Below are 19,109 nucleotides of genomic sequence, written 5' to 3'. Positions count from 1 at the left end.
AGTGTAAACGGCGCTTAAAATGACATCGCCACACGCAAGGTTTAGTCCAACCTCGTACCCAGGGTCTTTTCTCTGTGCTCACTCTGGGGGGAACACCCGCTGAGAAAAGACCCTGGTATTGTTTGGTCACGTGTCTCCAATTATAATTTCATCCTTGGGGGGGGTTAGTTAATGTATATGTATTGTCGCCATGTTTTCAAACTCTAAATGCGGGCTTTTCCTTTCGTGTTTGCAATTTGCAATACAAAATAGTTTGTATAGCGAATTCATGTTAAAGCCAAAACAGGTGATTTGCTTAGAAAAGGTATTTTTTAATTCGGATGTTCTTGCGGTTTTACCAACTGGATACGGTAAATCATTGATTTTTTACTTGCTTCCTGCTCTGTTATTTGCGGCTAAGAACGGTGTTGCCAAATACACCGAACACATTGATTCTATAATCGTCGTCGTGTCGCCTTTAAATGCTCTGATGAAAGACCAGATTTCACGATTAAATGCGGGTATAATTCGTGCATCAGTCCTCGACGTTAGGAACGTAGCAGCAGAAGACTCTGAGGATGCGGAAGACAAAGATGATGGCATTAGATCTGATGTTGTTTGTGACTTTCCTCTAATGACAAAATAAAACTTGAAGAAGGATATTATAATATTGTATTTGCACACCCTGAGTCGCTTGTTTCCTGTTTATATGGACGAAGATTGATGCGAAGCATTGTGTATCAAAAGAACGTTTGTGCTATTGTTGTTGATGAGTCCCATTGCATTTTAGAATGGTAAGTGTTTTATTACATAAAATACATTGTATATATTACACAACTTTTCCTCCTATAAAACAAGTCTTGCAATTTCAAGTGTATAGTATATATTTATCATTTCAATGTGTTTTATATTTATATCAGGGGTAAAGATTTCAGAGTGGATTATGGAAATCTGGGTGCCTTGTGTGCCACATTTTCAAATGTACCTGTCATAGCCATGACTGCAACAGCAAACCGATATGATAGGGATTGTATCAAAAAATCCCTGGGCTTAAAAACATGTGTGGAAATCATTGGCAATCCTGATCGCATGAACATAACATACAAAAAGCATTTCAGAACTGGACCAGATATTGATTCTCTCACAGAAATCCTTACTCCTATAGCTGAAGGTTTGAAAAAACAGCAGATGTGCTATCCTTTGACAATAATCTACATCCCCTTGAAGTGGTGCGGGTTTGCATATAAACTGTTTGAATTTGTTCTGGGATGTGATCAATATTATCCCAAGGGAGGCAGACCAATTCCTGAAAACAGATTATTTGCACAGTTTCATTCGCCTCAAACTAAGGAGATGAAGGATGAAGTCTTGAAGCAGTTGACATGTGCTACAGGAAGCACAATCAGGGTTGTATTTGCAACAGTAGCCTTGGGGATGGGTGTTGATATCAAAGGCATCAGAAGTGTTGTGCATATCACTCCACCATACACAATACAAGCGTATGTTCAGGAAACTGGAAGAGCTGGGAGAGATGGAAACCATGCAACTGCAGTCCTATATTACAATAATCGGGATGTTGCAAAAAACAAACCGGGGATGCAAGAAGATATTCGAGTTTATTGTCAAAACAGAGGCACATGTCTCAGATATATGTTGCTGAAATCAATGGACACAGATGAAAGGTACATTAAACCACTTTCTCCCAAACACTTCTGTTGTAGTGTTTGTGGTGAAGAATGTGATTGTGCTAGTTGCACTTCATAGATCCTATTTAAGAACAAATATAAATAACATATGTAGTGCTGTGAAACATAATGTACATATTGATTAAGAAAGGAACATCTTGACTAAACTACATACAGTTTACCAATGCATTAAAAAGAACAAAACAAGAGACTCTCCAAAGATGGTTAACATTTTTATATGGTTTTTTTACTAACTTACAGTTGCCTGATGATGACTGAAACCTAGTTGAAACATTGAATAAAATTGTTAACCAATTTTGCAGTGTCTATTGCATTTTTTTTTAATTACCCAATGGCAACTTTATTTTCACCAATACATGTAGTTTATATTGCTAATACTGTAGAAATTATTAATAGTAATTAATAGTAATTATACAATTATTATTATTCTAGTGTACAAAAAAACTATTATATTTTTGTTAACATAAAAACATGGGTTCTATATACAATACTATACTCTATATACAATACTATACAATATATACAATATATATATATATATATATATATATATATATATATATATATATATATATATATATATATAAATAAAGTGTTCTGAGTTCTACCTTTTAAGAGTTCTGATTTTCTTCTGGTTCATCAGTTTCCTCTCTGTCAGAATCTAAGTCACTAACAACAGGAAAATGTAATGCAATGTTCTTTTGATGTCTTTTCAACCATTCAGAAAACTTTTCTTCATCAAAAGCACAAAGTGGGTTTGATGAAATTCCAGCAAATGTTGTATGTGATCTTCCTTGAACATACGAAAATGGCTTCAATTTGCGCAAATCAGCAAGAACTTTTTTTTCATCTTCCAATGAGGACTTGTGCGAGTGAGCTGATGATTTTTGTTTAATGGAAGCTTGGTTTTCAAAAACATCTACAATCTTACGGATTCCTCCAGCTGCCTTGCTCATCCTTTCGATGGCCTTCTCTGTCTTGTTTGCTCCCATCAAACTAATTAGCCCCTTCATGTCCCTGTTCCGGTTCTCTTGCAACAGGTCTATTTCAATGTTTTTACCACCACCTCCTTCCAGTTGACTAGTGCAGCCCATTTACACAGATGTGACTCAGCAGGTGAGAGTAAAACTTCATTCTGGATGGTGGTAACTAGCATTTCAATTGCATATACATTAAATCCAGAAACAGATGAGAAGTAATACAACATCTGTTTCTGGATTAATGCCAAATGTTCTCCATTCCCATATGCCACTGCATCTTTGCAATCAAATAGAACCATGAAGGATCGAAGAAGATTGACAGAATAATTAAAAATGCCATCTGATGAGTTGTTGTCTGAGATATTTTCCTCTAAACTGTCAACATCGCTGCATGAAGTGTCTTGGAAAACATACTCATCCAAGAACTTGTCTAAGACAGTCATTAGGTGGGTTTTTTTTTCTTCTTCACTCAAATCCTCTTGATCAGGCAATGGATTATTTTCCTTTGGAGAATCGTTTACATTTTCCATCTTGAAGAACTCTAGCAATGCTTCAACAAGATAGCAATTGCCAACACTCATGAACAGCTGCTCACAGTCTTCATAATGTTTTATATCGACTGTAACATTTCTCCTGTTGAGTACCTCTCGGAAGTATCTAATGGTACCTGCTTCTCTTCCAGAGTTCTTGTAGAGTCTTTTGAAGACAGACTACAAATATAATGCAAGTTTTATTTAACTTTATGTTCTATGTAGTATTAGGGCAAGATGCAAGATATCAATGTAATAGTATTGTAACAGGTAGTAGGTGTGGTAACAAGATCCAATATTGGACCCTATTTTTTTGAAAAATTCGTCATAAATCAATCATAAGACATGATGTCTTCATGCAACCAGAAAAATCAAATCTAGCTTTAGTTAATTCTTCCTGAAAAACCTGAGATTGCTTTTTTCGAGGTTTTTATATGTTAGGTTGAAACAAAAACAAATAAATTTGTTCAAAATGTATTTTAAAACCTTTCAGGATTATAAACAACTGCTGGTAGTGTCAATGATATAAAAGAGTAACATAACACAATTTTGTAACAGGAAAATCATATCCATGACCAGGAATTTACCTTTAAGAAACTTCTTTTAGCATGCCATCCAACAATGCGATACGGGTACAAATGATCCAGTCGTTGTTTGGGTGTATGGCATCCAGAGCGAAGATCTCGTGCTCCAGCAAACCTTACTCGGGTCAACTCATCACCAAAACAGGGAATTTTCACACCTTCTAAAGGATCAGTTTGGGAACCAACTGGTGGGATATGTGATCGTGGTTGATCTGGGCGTGTGGGCACCTGAACAATAGGATGGGAAGCTGTAGATGGAGATTGATCAAAGTTGTATATGCCACTAGCTTTGCACACATCCTCTGTCCATTGCTCCAATTGATCCAAAACATCCACACAGTCACTGTACTTTTTTTCATCCTTCATGAGAACTGGAAGGGTCATAATTTCGGATTTCAAAGCTGTCTTCTCAGAATTTTCATGAAGTACAAGATCCTCTGGAATGTAGGACTTTAAACCAAATAGTTCAGTGAACTTTTGAACCAGGATTCTCGCAATGAATACTTTATACCGATTCCGAATTGTTGTCATTTCTGCATCTGACAATGAAACAATTTCACGAAAATTGCAAGTTGCGATATCTTTCTGTGGACCATTGTCAGGTAAGTGGTCACTTGGCACTCTGTTGAACACCATGCTAGTTGCACATGCATGCACACTCTTGTTTTGATGGTCTGCTCTCATGTCATGCACTTTCTCTTCCCAATCTATGTTATCAACCACATAGACAAATTTCATCCCAGATTTGACCAACTCGACAGCACGATCCAAAAAATGTTTCCCAATATCGTCAAGCACAACATATTTGTTAGAAAAACTCAAACAGAGCCCATATTTGTTGAATCGATCAATCAACTAAAAGTAAGTAGATTAACATGTATAAATATGTATCCCTGATGGCATGAATCGTAATAAATATTTTCACTACCTGGTAATTAAAAAAATTTCAGCTAAAATTCAAATGCATTTTTTCAAAGTTTCAGAGGATAAACATCAAAATAATACAAGGTTTACCAATATAAGTATGATAGTTGTAGCTTGATTAACACAACAGTAATAACAAATAGCATTCATAATAATCACTTCTATTGTGAACATAAGCTGAATAAAAGGAATGCATTATGCATGACAATTTGTCTATGATTGGGTTTTAATAGTAACAGCACAGTTAGAAATTCAAAGATCTAAATAATCAAACCTACAAAAAGTTAAAAACCTTGCGGTATTGACTATTGTGCTAACTATTAATCAAACAAACTTCAAATTATAAATATGGATTTAAAAGAACATACATTTTTAGTTGCTTTCCCTTCTGTCAGAAGAATGGTGTTGATTCTTTGAATGCGGCTCAAGTGATGACATCTCACAAACATGATAATGCCGTAAATTAGGGAAATTGGCGGTAGTTTATTTCCTGCATCCAAAATAGAACAATCGAGCAAACTTGACAATATTTTTGCAACATTAGGACACCTCGTCGAGAGCTCATTTACCACTTCTGTCATCCAGTTTGACTGACTTAATCCTGCGTATGTTCCATTCCTTAGCACGGATGGCTCGTCTTTACGGGCAATATTAATCAGTTCTCTGTTCGCCTCGTTTAATATTTCATCCAACGCAGTTATATTCTATAACAAATCAAACGCGGTATTTTACTAAATAGCGACACGTTCAAACATACAATATTTTTTTTTCGCGGCATTTGTAGTAATATAACACAAGATTTCAAAGCTATATCAATGTTTTCTTTATATTTTATATGAATTATTAATAAGACGCAATATGTAAATTTGAGAGGCAGCTTTATGTAAATATACACGACCAACTTTAACAACATGTAATACCTCTTTATCAGAAGATGGAACTTGTACCCCAAAATTGAGCGAAGTTCTTGCTGAAGGCCCAGATGTGTGCAAACGAGTTCTTGGTGGTTGGGATGCCGACGGTGAGGCTTCTAGGCACCGTTTCACTCTTGTTTCACAAGGTTGTTGCTGGCGAAATTCGTTCTGTGTTTTTCTTACAACTTCTCGAAATTCTTTAATGTGCTTTAGTCTGCGCTCGCATGGTCGACACAACAGATGAGGCAAACTTGGATCTCGCAACAACGGATGGCCGCACAATTGCTCTACAGTCCTCAATAATTCTTCGTTTAGTGTACTAAATAAATTTTTGCGATGATTCGCGTCACCAATAGATCGACAAAGTCTACAGGACAACGGGTCAATCGAAGAATTTCTTGCTCGATAAATTTTTTTCGGTGTTTCCTTCGAAGCCATCGGGATAAAAGACTTTTTGGCTTTTGTCACCCGAAACATGTGCTTCTGCTTATGAAATTTGATATGAAACTTGATATGTTGCCGCGATGCACAGCTTAATAATGCAAATATAACAGAGTTCATATCTCCGTATTATTCAACTCGCATTATACTCGCAGTTCGTGTTCCCCCCAGAGTGAGCACAGAGAAAAGACCCTGGGTACGAGGTTGGGTTTAGTCGACCGATTAAAATCGTACGACAAAAATCGCGTCGTGTGCGCCAGGCTTGAAAATAGTGTTAGGTCCGTCTCAGACGTCGAACTTTTCGACGGATAAGAAGTTAATGAACTGCAAAAATAGAATTTAGCTCAATACTGACAATAGGGTTCGATATATGAAAAGTTCGTCGTCTAAACCTGTCTTATTCCAGTAGAATAGTTTCTACAAACTGAGAGATGCTAAGAACTTAGCTATAGGTGAGCGAGATACAATAGAAATTGCATGAAAATTTGACAATATAAATATGAGATACGTACGTTGTATGTACATGCAGGGGTTACGGGTGGCACAAATTAAATTATTTCCTATAAGAATGAATTTTTTTCCTATTCTGAACAAGAAGCAATATCGTGACAACTCTGTCAACTGGTAGTTAGTCTGATAGGTTTAGATAATTTGGCCTCTCGTAATTTCATATATAATTATATGTAATATATGAATCGATCCTGACTTATAAAAAGCCCTACTCGCTCAAAAAAAAGCATGCAGTATAGGCCTTCCTACAGCACATTATAGAGTCGCTGTATAATAAATATACAATAATGTAATGACAAAGGTACAATGAAAATACTGGCCTCTGATTGGTCGATCATTACACGATAATCAAATAAGCAGATTTTTCAAAATGGGGGCGAGTTGTTTTTGTCGAAGTGAAAAAATAAAAATATCATGCGCTAATTTGATAAGAAATGCTGCACCTAAAACAGCGAAACAAGCGGGAGACAACGTTTTTTCGTGGTAAAAAACTACATTATAGAACGATGGTTAACTTAAAATTTCGATTTAAATCAAAATTGCCGAGATAAATTTGTTACGTTTATAAAATAAAAAGTATTTTTTACAACAGACATCAGATCAACTGATGCTAACTATGGGTTGAATTACAATTCGTTTACACGATTGATTCAAGAGTTAGTCTAATTTTCCAAATGCTATTGGTTAGTTTGAAAAGTTGTTTGTGTTTAAAGATTTGCTTGTGTTTCACTTTTAGTCTCTTTAGTGATAGCCCCAGATCAGTACCTGCCCAAAATCAATGATTATTGTTTTATCAACAGTATTTTCAAGCAACTTTCGTACAGCCCGGGGGGGGGGAGAAAGCAGAACGAAATTGGCCGATTACTGAATGAACATGAACCTGAACTTCGCCGTTTTAATCTGTGGGATGAGTCGACTAAGTGTACTCCTTGTTTTTCTAATCGTGCCTCAGGTATAAATTCTCCTAATTTTTCTTCTGCTCTGCCAGTGTGTACAATATATCCAGCAGTAAATCACGACTTAGCTTTGAGATGCTGCGCGATTCTGTTACCTAAAATGTAAAGAACGAAGTTAGGGGGTCCTTAGTCCCGTTTACGCTGCACTTTATTTATTGGCATAGCACAGCTAAAATAGGTGTACCATTACCAATTCGTTCTCTGCGCGGCCTTTTGTGTTGGTTGCCCGAGCACGGATAAAATTGGGTACGCAGGTATACCAATAAATTGAGTGAAGTGTGAACGGGACTTCAAACTCTGAGAGTGCCATCTTAACCAATATATCGAATGGGTGTCGATATTAATAGTGCATAAGACTCAGGTGTATATATGAAATGAATATTGTGATGTTGCTACTCTGAGTCAACAACCGGGTGAGCTGAAAAATTTGCTTGACCACGGTGGGTGTCGATATGATTATAGCCTTTAGTAAGACACTTGGAATATAAAAATAAATAATGTATTTGGGGTTTAAATCTTAGATCAGTTGAGGGGATGCACAATCTCTTGCATGCAGGTAAGTAAATCGGGGTTATTTACGGCTTACCCTATCTGGTTTTTGTAAAATTAGGACTAATGCAATGTGCTGAATAAAACGTTAAAAAAAATAGGATAACATTACTTTTGGAAAGTCTTGTGCAATCAATGTGAGAGCATGCTTTTTCATTTCTGTCGCACCAATCTTGTCTGCTGCTTCTAAAACCTTAAAAATATTCATTGCTATCTAATACACTCTTTAGAGAACTACGTGATTATTCTTTAATTCTTTATGATCGACCTTTTTAAACCAGCTGCTTAAAACGCAACTACAACGTAAGCTAGTCCACGGTCTCACCAACAAATTTGAATAAAGTTTTTGTCAATAATTCAGTTTGGAAGCGATATAGAACAAAAACCTTCGAATACAACAAAATGAATTTCTGTTATAAATACCTCCACGACATTTTTGAAAGAGACATTCATTTCTAAGTTGCTTTTACAAATTGCCTAGAAAAACGAGAATAAATACAATAATTTCTGAACCAATACATGGCAAGGGCATACAACAGGCTTGTTTTAAGTCTTTTCATGAAACCGTCTTAACAGAAAACGAGTAGGTTTTGACCAGGAAATGGATATGACGTGATTATTTGTCCTTGTGACGTGTAATCCAGAACATGAAAACCGATTTACAGCAAATTACGGCGTATGAGTTGCGAGGACGACAACTTCTCATCCGACATTACAATGACATACCTGGAGCCTGTTGTTGGTAAAACCGAAGAAATATGGCGCAGACAAAAGATATCTTCCCCAACGTTAAGATAAAAATTAACATCGAAAGCTAACAAAAACTCAACGTTATCAAACGCAACCCGTATTTTATTCTTAACAGAGACATGCTACGCTAATCTCAACAGAAGTATGCATGTTAGTTGAACACATTTCTAAATGGGAAAACTACGAGCTTCTCGTGGAATCTCACAACCAATTTTCTAGGCTGATATACCTTTATCGTCTTCTTCCTTAAGAATTCTCGCTATTCTACACGCTACTAAATCCACAAAGCATAAAATTATTGTATTCGGTAAAGAACTAATCAAAGAAAATAAGCCGGGACTTGATTTTTATGATGGCACCATGCGCTTTAACCCAGGGCAAATCCTTGGTGCATGTGAAACCCTACAGGAAACTACATAAAAAATAAGCCGAAAATAAGCATTATTTAGGCTTAGGTTTCAAAGGTTGGTCGTATGACGTTTGTGGTCGCTAGTCAGTCAAGCATGCGGAAAATATCATTTCATTATCGATACAGACATTGGATCGTAGAGCATCGCAGGACGAATAAAGATCATGAAAATCAAATTTCAGAATACGTTGTTGTTCAATGAGGAAGGATACAGAGAATCTTCAGGAGGCATTTTCACGTCACCATAATAAATGTATCTGAGCAGAGAGTGGAAGGATTGAAGAGATGGAATCGTATCACCAATTGTGATCTATTAATTCCAAAACACACGGTTTAGAAAAATGGACAGCACATCAAGCATTTTATGAACGCACGCACACAGAAATATTAAAGGGAAATCCGCATTGGTTCTGCTAAATGGTTAAAGTGAAAATGGATTAAGTTGGAACGGGCTACAAGGCCTCTGGTGTAAAATTGCGCACGTTTAGAATTTTCTGAACATAACCTCTAGTTCATGCATATTCATTGATGAGCGTAGCGACCTTCACGCGGTGTGATATATATTTACACAGCACATCCTATTGTAAAAATACAGAAGTTCAAAATGTATAAACAAACGGAATTGACTTCCGCTCGTTTTTGACTTACCCTGACGAGCCCAGCATCAGGCATAAAGGATCTAAACATAGCTTCAAAGTAACTACATAGTGAGAGACAAAACGCAATCATCGCATGAACATTTATTACATTAAAATCTTATATAAATAAACAAAAAAAAACCTGGTCTCTAAACTTTATAGAAAATTAGTATTTGTGATCGGTTTTAAGGTCAGTTTTAACCCTTAAAAGGCGACGGCGTTTAAGAAGGTTCGACATAGTTTTTACAATAAAACGACGTGAGCAGTTGGTTTCGTCATTACAGTTAACGATGTTAGCTACATTCAAAATTGATTCCAACATACCTACATCGTGCTGTAAGAATTGCCTGAAGTAAAAAAATCGAAAGGAAAATTTTATTGCATATATAATATACTTCTTTAAACATAAGAAGATCTAATTAACAAAATCAAGAGATTTTGCTTAGCTTTACATAACTGAATTTGAACAGCCTTATCAAAAACCCGGTTTAGTGACTCGGTTTTCAGCATTGAAAACTGGGTTTTTAGGATTGAAATCAGGGTCACTAAACTCAATAGGATGTATTATTTAGACTTAGCACTGAGCATAGTTATTGTAGTGGGACCGAGATAATTACCTTGTGAGCTCTGATGTGGGTATCTCCCACCATCATTGTAATATCACACAGATTACCGTCACTTGATTCATGCCAAAATGACTTCAAATCATCTTCCAGAGAAGACACTGAAGAACATGAAAAGATGTTTAAAACAAAGTAGGGAGGTGGGGGTAATTACTGGCGGGATATGGACAAAAGGATCTAAAAACTCAAAGTCATTCCAATCTTCGCGGAAACCCAGGAATCCGGGATGCTAATAAACCATTCGTTAATCAGAGCTCTATATGAAGAATTGCATGGGCAAGCCCCATTATTACATGATTATCAGCTACCTGAATGGACTGTAAGTTGATGAGGTTCAGGTACTGTTGCCTAGAAACATAAAACCAATTTTTATTGACTAAAGTAACTATATAAAAACTTGGTTAAAACAACCAATTTTTTGTTTGTATATATCCACCCAGTAGAAATGATAAAAAAGAGATGAATCTGAAGCAAACAATTTCAATAATTAGCTGTTTTAACATATTTTACAGAGTTATTCCAGGAAGATTGAATGTGATATTTTTACATCAAAAAAGGCTACAACTTAAATCTCTTTACACATAAATGAACCTCGGCGTAAAAAAAGGTTTAAGTTACGAAAATATTTCTTTAGCCACAAGAGTCGCCCCGGTTCATAGGAACAGTTCTTAAAATACTCGACGTCCTACTTACGACAGGAAAATGGAGACGTCGCACAATTTCAACCATCAGGGGGGTCGGTAGCGTTTCAAACTGTTGGGTCATTATGATCGTCTTGAAGTTTGAACCACGTACGATAAAACGAAGACAATAATCCTAAAAAAAGTAAAAATAAATCTGCTATGTATACGTGAATATATATATAGGTGGCTATAGTAACCAAATTCAACATATACAACTTCACTTTCTTTCCAATCTTATCCATTTCTTTATTTACCTTCAATGCGGCCAGTTCTAAACGCGATGCACAATCTAATGCCATCAAAACATTACTTTGGTTTACAGAAGTTTCAATATATTGGACACAGATTTGCTCAAGTCTGCCCAGCTCAAGCTAAAAAAAATCAAAGACATTCCGGCCTATAACGTCGGATTGCATGGAAGGCATACATATTATTACATAGATATATTCAAGCATGCGTTGTAGGATAGCTCAGAAACAGAGTGCCAATTCCAACGTAGACAACAATAAACAACTACCTTTAAGGCGACACAATAAACATCCATAATGATACGAATTACTTCAAGTTCAGGGACGTCTAGAAATTAAAGCAGTACACAGAAAAATTGCAGTTACGTTACATACATCTATATCATTTAAATCATTTTATCTATATAAAGTATCATTTAAATTATTTTAAACTTTTACGTGCGTGTACGATACGTAAAAAAGGGACAGTGAAAAAGAGCCCTAATACTCCATATCTATCCATAACTATCAACTCGTTTCTATCTGTCAGAAAACCGCACCATATATTGTGTTTATGCTGTGGTAACCAAATACTTGCCTTTGACAAGAGCGTATATGGAGTCCGTGTACATGAATCTCAACGCGATCGAGAAAGCTTCTGGTTGGACATCATCAATAGTTATCTTGAGTTTTTCTTCCACAGCAATGGATGAATTAACCTCAATCTGATGTTAACAAATAAATCAATGTAGGACTGCTTGAAATACAGAACTTTATTTATACATGCATGCAGGCCTTCTCTTATGCCCTCGACTTGCTCGCAGACTAAATTATAATTTACCGGAAGTTTTGAAAGGAAAAAATTCAAAACCCGTAACCCTTTCGAATTTTCCTAGCAAATAAAAACTGAGTCTGCGAGCAGGCTATTAAAATTTGAATAGAGAAGAAACCTTTTTCACTTGTTCAATCTTGTTCTTAAGCCATCTTGAACGACACGCCACAACAGTGGTGTGAGCGTCGATTTCATTCTCGTCCTGCAACAATTCAATCACGTTCAAACAAGGAAGAATATTGTTTACAAAGCCAAAGCCAATCAGTATGCCTTAATTTTTAAAACGTCATGTAAATGGTAAAAACCGGAAGTTATCAAAATTTATGGATTCTGATTGGTTACTGAAAATGTAAACAAACTTTGTAATTAGTCTGAAGCGAAATTCCCGCTTGTTCCACATTTCACATCAGTGGCGGATAACTATTTGAAAATTATTTGACCTTCTCCCAGATATGAACCACGTGCTCACATTATTATTATTATCAGGAATATTAAAATTAATACCTTTCCTACGACAAACGTGAGATCACAAAATTGTTTGCTATCAAGCAGCCTTCCAAAATCATCTCGCAAAGTGCACCTTGGGTAGCTAGAAAACTATGTGAATAAACACACGATTAAGGAAAAATTTCACCTGTTCTATATCGAGGCTTGATGAAGACAAATCATTGTTGATCCACTGTACAGAAACTTTTTCGACCTTACGACTGGTGCAAATGGTGCAAATGGTGTTTATGGAATGAATGCACCGAGAGAGCCCTTACTTGAAATCTATACATTTCTCCATTTCGAATGTTGTTGTCTAGAGTTCCACCAAACACATACATTGCGTCATCAATGACGTCAGCAGCATGGAATAATCTGCCATGCGGAACCTAAAATTAGCAAGTTAAGTCAGGAGTTCACTCGATAGTATAGATATCACCAGCGAATAGAAATTTTACAGACAGTGGTGACAGTGCCGTGGCTAGAACGATTGGGGAGTGAATCTGCCGGACGGATTTCTTTTGCGAGTTCAACAGTTGACAATTATTGAATGAAGTTGAACATGATATGAAGAATTATCAAGCCGAAGTTTGTACTTTTTAGGACTAAGTTTCTTCACCAATGGCTATGTGCATACTTCCTACTCGGAAATTTAATTCATATTGTCTCGCGACCGTTATAATATAGCTACTCGCTGGTATATGGTAATTAGTGAAAACATCCAGTAATACAATGAGAATTTGTGACAAGAATTTAATAAAAGTTTGCACATTTTCATTATTCAAAAGTTCTGGCCATGGCTAGTGTAAGATTCGAATGCAAATGAAGAAAAACTTAAACTCATCAACCTAATGATTCAGCACACGAAAAGTTCGACGTCCGAAACAGGCGTTATAAAACATATATACCATTCACTTTTGTCATATAGAGTTGTGACATATATAGAATAATTCCAAGTGTGAAAATACACAGCTCATATGCTGCACGACTCCTTTATCATATTTACCTGACTGTCCTCTGAGACTTCAACAACATGCCACGTCTGGTCGTCAAGATCGTAACTATGGGATGCAGAAATAAACATTAGCAGTTTTACGATTTACGACGGGATCAGTTCTCATAACGTGTGAAATATAATTCATTGATTCAGTGCGAATAATGTGCGCTAAGGAACAAGCGCATGACATTTAACATATTAAGCTATAGATCGTAATTCAGCAATTTGTAAATAAACTTAATTTAAAATTCTTTTACAAATCAGCAGTTGGCGGATTAGAACAATATTTTCTCCCGGTCTCAAAACCTGATACCTTCACTTCGGCAAAATAGTTTTTATCTGGACCTCTAAGCCAGCGTATACACAACGTATATGTAATTATTACCGAAAGCATCAGTGCATGCACATGCGCTGTAGAATCCTTTTATATCTCATTCGGAAATATTTCTGTTCCGAGGAAAGAATCGCAAAGTTAAAGCACAGTTAATCTGGTTAAAGTCATTTGAAGTTCTTTCGGGAAACTCGAGACATAAAAATAAGACTTAGGCAGAAAACTCCGTCCCTCCCCTCCTTCCACATGACGACGCTTCTGTGGCAATCTTAAGCACCTAGCCTCGGCACGGTTAGTGTCTCAGCGAATCTTGAATTGACAGTAAAATTAGTTGATTTGAATTACAATATATTAAATAAATAGAGAATAATACATGTATGCTTGGAAATATGGAATTTATTTTGAGTGTTGAGAATGATATCGAACGAGTGAGCGCCGCGAACTAGTGAGCGACTTCAAATCAGGAATTCAAACTTTCTGGTCAAGAAATGAAGTCAATTTGATTGGAAAGTGAAAAAGTTGGCGCCCAATCAAAATTGCTGAATAATGAATCTAAAATGTGATTGGTAAGTGGTTGATCGTACGATACATACCAGTACAGATCATTTGGAAGGATATTATCAGCAGTTCCTCCAAACACGTAGAGATAGGACTCGTGTGCAACCATAGTATGACCATACCGACGTTGTGGTGAGGGTGGAGATCCACGTAAAATGTGAGCATTGGATATGCGTCGCCACCTTCAGAAATATGCGAAGATATTCAGCTTATCTTTCATTCAGAAAAATGAAATATTACCCTCGGTCTTTCAGACCGGCAGGCAATTTGACATCTTCCCTTCTTACACATGCAGACTGGGGGTAGGTCGGGCAAATGTGACCGGCTAATGGCTAGGGGCAATCTGAATTCGATACGAAGGCTTGACAATTGAGCTTTGAAGTATTTCAAGAATAAACCAGAATAATAATTTCGTCGTGTTTAATCCAAAATTGAATCTGTCACTGCATGAAAATATTTTTACTGTGTATTCAGGTGGACCATAAAATGCGAGTAGTTGTCGCGTTTCTAGGGTGTGGCTCCAACGTTCCGTCACTTTTTCAAGTATTAACATGTGTTTAGAATAATAGTGTTTACTTTAAACCTTATATTATACATTATTTTGTACAGAATAAAAAAATATTAAGTATAGTTTCTGATAGTTACAAAGTCGCAATTCCAAAACCACCGTCATACAAAGCACCCCTGCGCGCTTGCTTTTTTCAGCTAACTTCTATACAATACCTGAATGCAACGTTGTATATTTTACTATTAAAGCGCCTGGGTACGAAGCTGGTCACACAACGGAAGGAACCCTTCATTCTATTTGTGTGCCACACTTGTACTTCTCGTTGTGCGGAAGACGGAATGGCGGAGACGGAGCTAGCAAACAATAATGGGGCGCAAATTGGTTCAACACAAATAAAACATCCCAGGAAAACGTTCACACTTACTGCCTTGTGTCAAAGTGAAACTGAAAGAGATCGTTCGTGATCTTCGCTCCGCTTTGCCCAGAAAAAACAAACATGGTGTCCCTTGCGATGGTCACGGGAAAGTTGCAACATGTCGGTGGACCCTCGCCAATCTGACGAACCTAAGATAAATAGATACGTGTAGCCAACCATACCCACCAATGACGGGGGGGTTAGAAAAATTCAGGAGGGAAAAGGCATCCCTGTGGCAATTAATGATGTTGCTTCTACACTTTTGTAATTAGTTGTTTGGTGAAAAAAATGGCATTCTTACTTCTTGCCATAAGGCAGTATCAAGACTTGTTAAATCCAACACCCACATGTCATTGAGCCTGTGAAAACAACGAATTACGGTTTCATACACTGACGTGTGTAGTAAAACTGGATAGATGACTAAATATAACAAATTATTGACTGCAGAATGATTTGTTATTTTGGTTTTTACGAGCGCGAGATCACCTGGTCACAAAAGGGGAGGTAACCTCACATTGGTTCTTACGTTCCCGGACACTACCCACAACGTTGCACGTTTGGAAACCGCTTGCTTCTACTTATGTGTGGGCACTGTAAAGTAATCAGTCTTCCCGAAAGCTGTCAAAAGTCTAGATTTGAAATTTTCAAGAATAATGAAAATTTGAAAAAGAAAGAGTTAGTTTAACATGCAAATTGTCGATTGGTGAGTTTTACTAAGAAATGTAATCAGTGGTCATCCTAAGATGCTTCAACGCAGCACAGAACTGAGCCACTGATACAAAATTGTACATATTTTCGACCAAGCAGAAAACAAAGGAATAGAATAATGAACCAACTCACTCCGATCGCCCAGTCTCGATTTCGATTTGAGTCATTTGACCATCACGGAAATGACGTCGTGACTATGACGTCACATGAAATCTTAAAAATTGCTTATTACGTACTGTACGTACTACGTTAATACAAACTCATACCTCTTACTGCCATCATAGCCCGCAAACACCCACAACTTGTGATCGTGAACAGCCGCACCATGGGCTGAGCGCGCTGGAGGCACCCTTGGAAATGTGAAAACAATTGTGAGATACCTCATGTAAAACTGCATAAACCTACACCTCCGAGTTTTGGTTGAAATACAAAATATATAAACGATTCCACAACTTTACCTTCCTTCGACTGGCCAATGACACCAATGACCATTCGTAAACTTGAACTTATAAAGATCATTTCTGTTTAGAAGATTCGAATTCGAGTTTATATCACCTTCAGAAATACAGAAATAAGTTTGAGCTGTTTGTATGTTTGATCATCTTTCGTATTGCGAAGAACCAGTGTAAAAAGACTTCTGTTTTCTCTTACCGGTGAAACCACCAAAAACAAACATGCTGGTGCCATAAACAACAGCAGAATGGTTGTATCTTGGTGCTGGAGGGTTGCCTGTGGTTACCACTCTGCACATCACAAAAATAAAAAAGTATATTTTTCACTGGTAAATGGTTTGTGGAATGAGATTGGTACATCATTGATAAATATTCCAAGATGTCAAGTAGGAATATAACATTTACCCTAACTACATGCAATTCTAAACAACATTTCATCCAACCACTAATGGTGTATAAAAATCAACTTTATATAAAAACTACCTTCCCCATGAGCAGTCCTTTGCATCAAAACGTAACAAATCATTCAGCATTCGTTTCCTGAAATTCACAATGTACAATTAAAACAAAAAATTATATATTCCAACATATATAAGAGAGTTTAAGATGAGGCATCTAGGCTTAAAGAAGAACATGCTAACTGCAATCTCTCAAATTAAGTTGGTTTAATCCAAGAAATGGATTTTTATTTTAGTCCCAGTCCTAATTTCCTGCCATTTCACATGACCTGGATAATATTTCCCTCTCTCCCCCCTTGCAATGTGAATAAGCCAGCAAAATGCCTTCTTGGCAACCCAACCACCTTTTTGTCAACTCTTACAAAAACTTTCTTACTAAAGTATGTACATTTTGTGTAATTTGTTATTTGTCTGTTGGCCAGTGTTGGGATAACCAATTATTGCATTAAGCAAGCATTTAATCACGTTATGTGACAACTCACTTATGTAAAGTAAATATATTGATTTTCTCACCCGTCATCGCCACCAAAAACATACAGAGCATTATTGTAAGCAACCATTGTATGTTTGCTGCGTCTGTCAAGGACAAAACAAAGTTTATTTATACAAAATTGAATTATAGCTAGTTGTTATAGTTGTACCATTTTTATGTTTATTTGCTGATAGCAAGGCTCAATTGCAATCAGATGCTTCATACAAGATCTACATACACCAAGGTAATTAGACTTAAGACTACATTGTTCACTTTTACTGTCCAAATATTTTGGATAGTATCTCTTGCAACATTACTTTGCTGAAGATGAAGCAAGCATGATGCAAAATAAATGAACATTAGAATACTTTGAAGTCTCTGATTAAAGATTTCTAATTGCTACAAATGACGTCATTTCTAGAGCTTGAAAAAACAAACTGTCTGTGTGTCAGTAAATTTGACTGTCTGACATTATACCTCGCTCCTACAAACTCATCACAAGCTGGCATTCGTTTCCATCTATGTACCGTTTCATACGGGCTGAAATCCAGTGTCAAGCACTCGAAAATATCGGAAACATCTTCGTTCTTGCAGTCATCAATTTGATCAATACTTTCATCTTCGTTCCTAGCGAGATTTCGGTCGTTTAACGGTAACAAACTCATTTTGCATTCTGCGTTTATAAAAAGCCTTCCTTTAGACAAGCCATTTCCAAGGTTTCGTGGCTTTTTGCAGCACCATTTAAATCCATAAAACTATAAAAACTTATATATTTGGTATATTTTCCAAATATGTCATCAAAAATCCAAGTCAAAGAACAGAACCTTGTCCAGCGGAGTGAAACAAACGAAATAATGAAATACGATTGGTCGAAAGAGATCGAGATAGCCAATCAAGTGTAAAAGTTGATTTAAACGAGCCCGCGTTTTTCCTATAATTTAGCAATTAGCATCAGCTGCATGCTGCTGATATTTCTGCATAAATCTACACGATACATGTATGATGTATATATTATATTATACATTATACCTACGGCATTGTCTATAGTCATACGATGAATATATTATATGTACTATAATGTAATATCTATACGATGTAAATATTGTAAAATCGAAACGTACGAAACGAAGTGTTGAAGCAGTCTTATTGTAGTGTAAAACCTGTAACGAAATATTGTAGAAGTTTCCACACGGAATTCGCCTTCTAACGGAAAACCTAACAATACCAAATAATTATGCGACCTTTAATTCTGCGAAAGAAGGAGGAATTTCTTTTTCAACTTAATCAGCAAGTTTGTTTACATTTTTCGGCAAAGCCAATCAGAACGCCTAGGTTTGCAATACTTCATGTAAAATGGTGTACATAAATAATTTGCGTTTTTGCCACAAGCAGACAAAATTTATGCATTCTGAATGGCTACTAAAAATGCAAACAAAATTGCTAGTTGGCAAGTATCTGAGACTTGTCAATCAAGAGTGAATCAGGAGTG

The 19,109-nt window shown here is 36.5% G+C and overlaps 3 protein-coding genes across 3 annotated transcripts; 1 reads left to right on the top strand and 2 right to left on the bottom strand.

The window, feature by feature from the left end:
* Positions 1-634: 634 nt before the first annotated feature.
* On the top strand, positions 635-1,945 carry LOC114520536 (putative ATP-dependent DNA helicase Q1). The gene is made up of 2 exons (XM_028540829.1): positions 635-773; positions 900-1,945. The coding sequence occupies exons 1-2, from the start codon at positions 703-705 to the stop codon at positions 1,741-1,743; spliced, it is 915 nt and encodes a 304-aa protein (XP_028396630.1). The 5' UTR covers positions 635-702; the 3' UTR covers positions 1,744-1,945.
* A 782-nt stretch (positions 1,946-2,727) lies between these two features.
* On the bottom strand, positions 2,728-6,196 carry LOC114520661. Its single transcript, XM_028540982.1, has 4 exons — positions 5,624-6,196; positions 5,072-5,407; positions 3,783-4,634; positions 2,728-3,375 (listed from the first exon to the last, which is right to left on the bottom strand). The coding sequence occupies exons 1-4, from the start codon at positions 6,176-6,178 to the stop codon at positions 2,728-2,730; spliced, it is 2,391 nt and encodes a 796-aa protein (XP_028396783.1). The 5' UTR covers positions 6,179-6,196.
* Positions 6,197-7,106: 910 nt separating this feature from the next.
* Positions 7,107-18,533, bottom strand: LOC114520578 (leucine-zipper-like transcriptional regulator 1). The gene is made up of 26 exons (XM_028540881.1): positions 18,098-18,533; positions 17,662-17,724; positions 17,174-17,230; positions 16,890-16,981; positions 16,697-16,793; positions 16,505-16,588; positions 15,832-15,889; positions 15,540-15,679; positions 14,643-14,789; positions 13,728-13,782; positions 13,000-13,110; positions 12,740-12,832; positions 12,354-12,437; positions 12,002-12,128; positions 11,694-11,752; positions 11,431-11,547; positions 11,187-11,309; positions 10,802-10,841; positions 10,488-10,594; positions 10,195-10,217; positions 9,881-9,932; positions 9,445-9,542; positions 8,800-8,851; positions 8,497-8,550; positions 8,186-8,266; positions 7,107-7,619 (listed from the first exon to the last, which is right to left on the bottom strand). The coding sequence occupies exons 1-26, from the start codon at positions 18,283-18,285 to the stop codon at positions 7,533-7,535; spliced, it is 2,289 nt and encodes a 762-aa protein (XP_028396682.1). The 5' UTR covers positions 18,286-18,533; the 3' UTR covers positions 7,107-7,532.
* Positions 18,534-19,109: the final 576 nt, after the last annotated feature.

The sequence above is a fragment of the Dendronephthya gigantea genome, unplaced genomic scaffold (genome assembly GCF_004324835.1).
Source record: "Dendronephthya gigantea isolate DGI-Jeju-01 unplaced genomic scaffold, DenGig_1.0 000016F, whole genome shotgun sequence".
In the NCBI taxonomy this organism is placed as follows: Eukaryota; Metazoa; Cnidaria; class Anthozoa; order Malacalcyonacea; family Nephtheidae; genus Dendronephthya; species Dendronephthya gigantea.
This window is presented reverse-complemented; position numbering and strand designations above follow the sequence as displayed.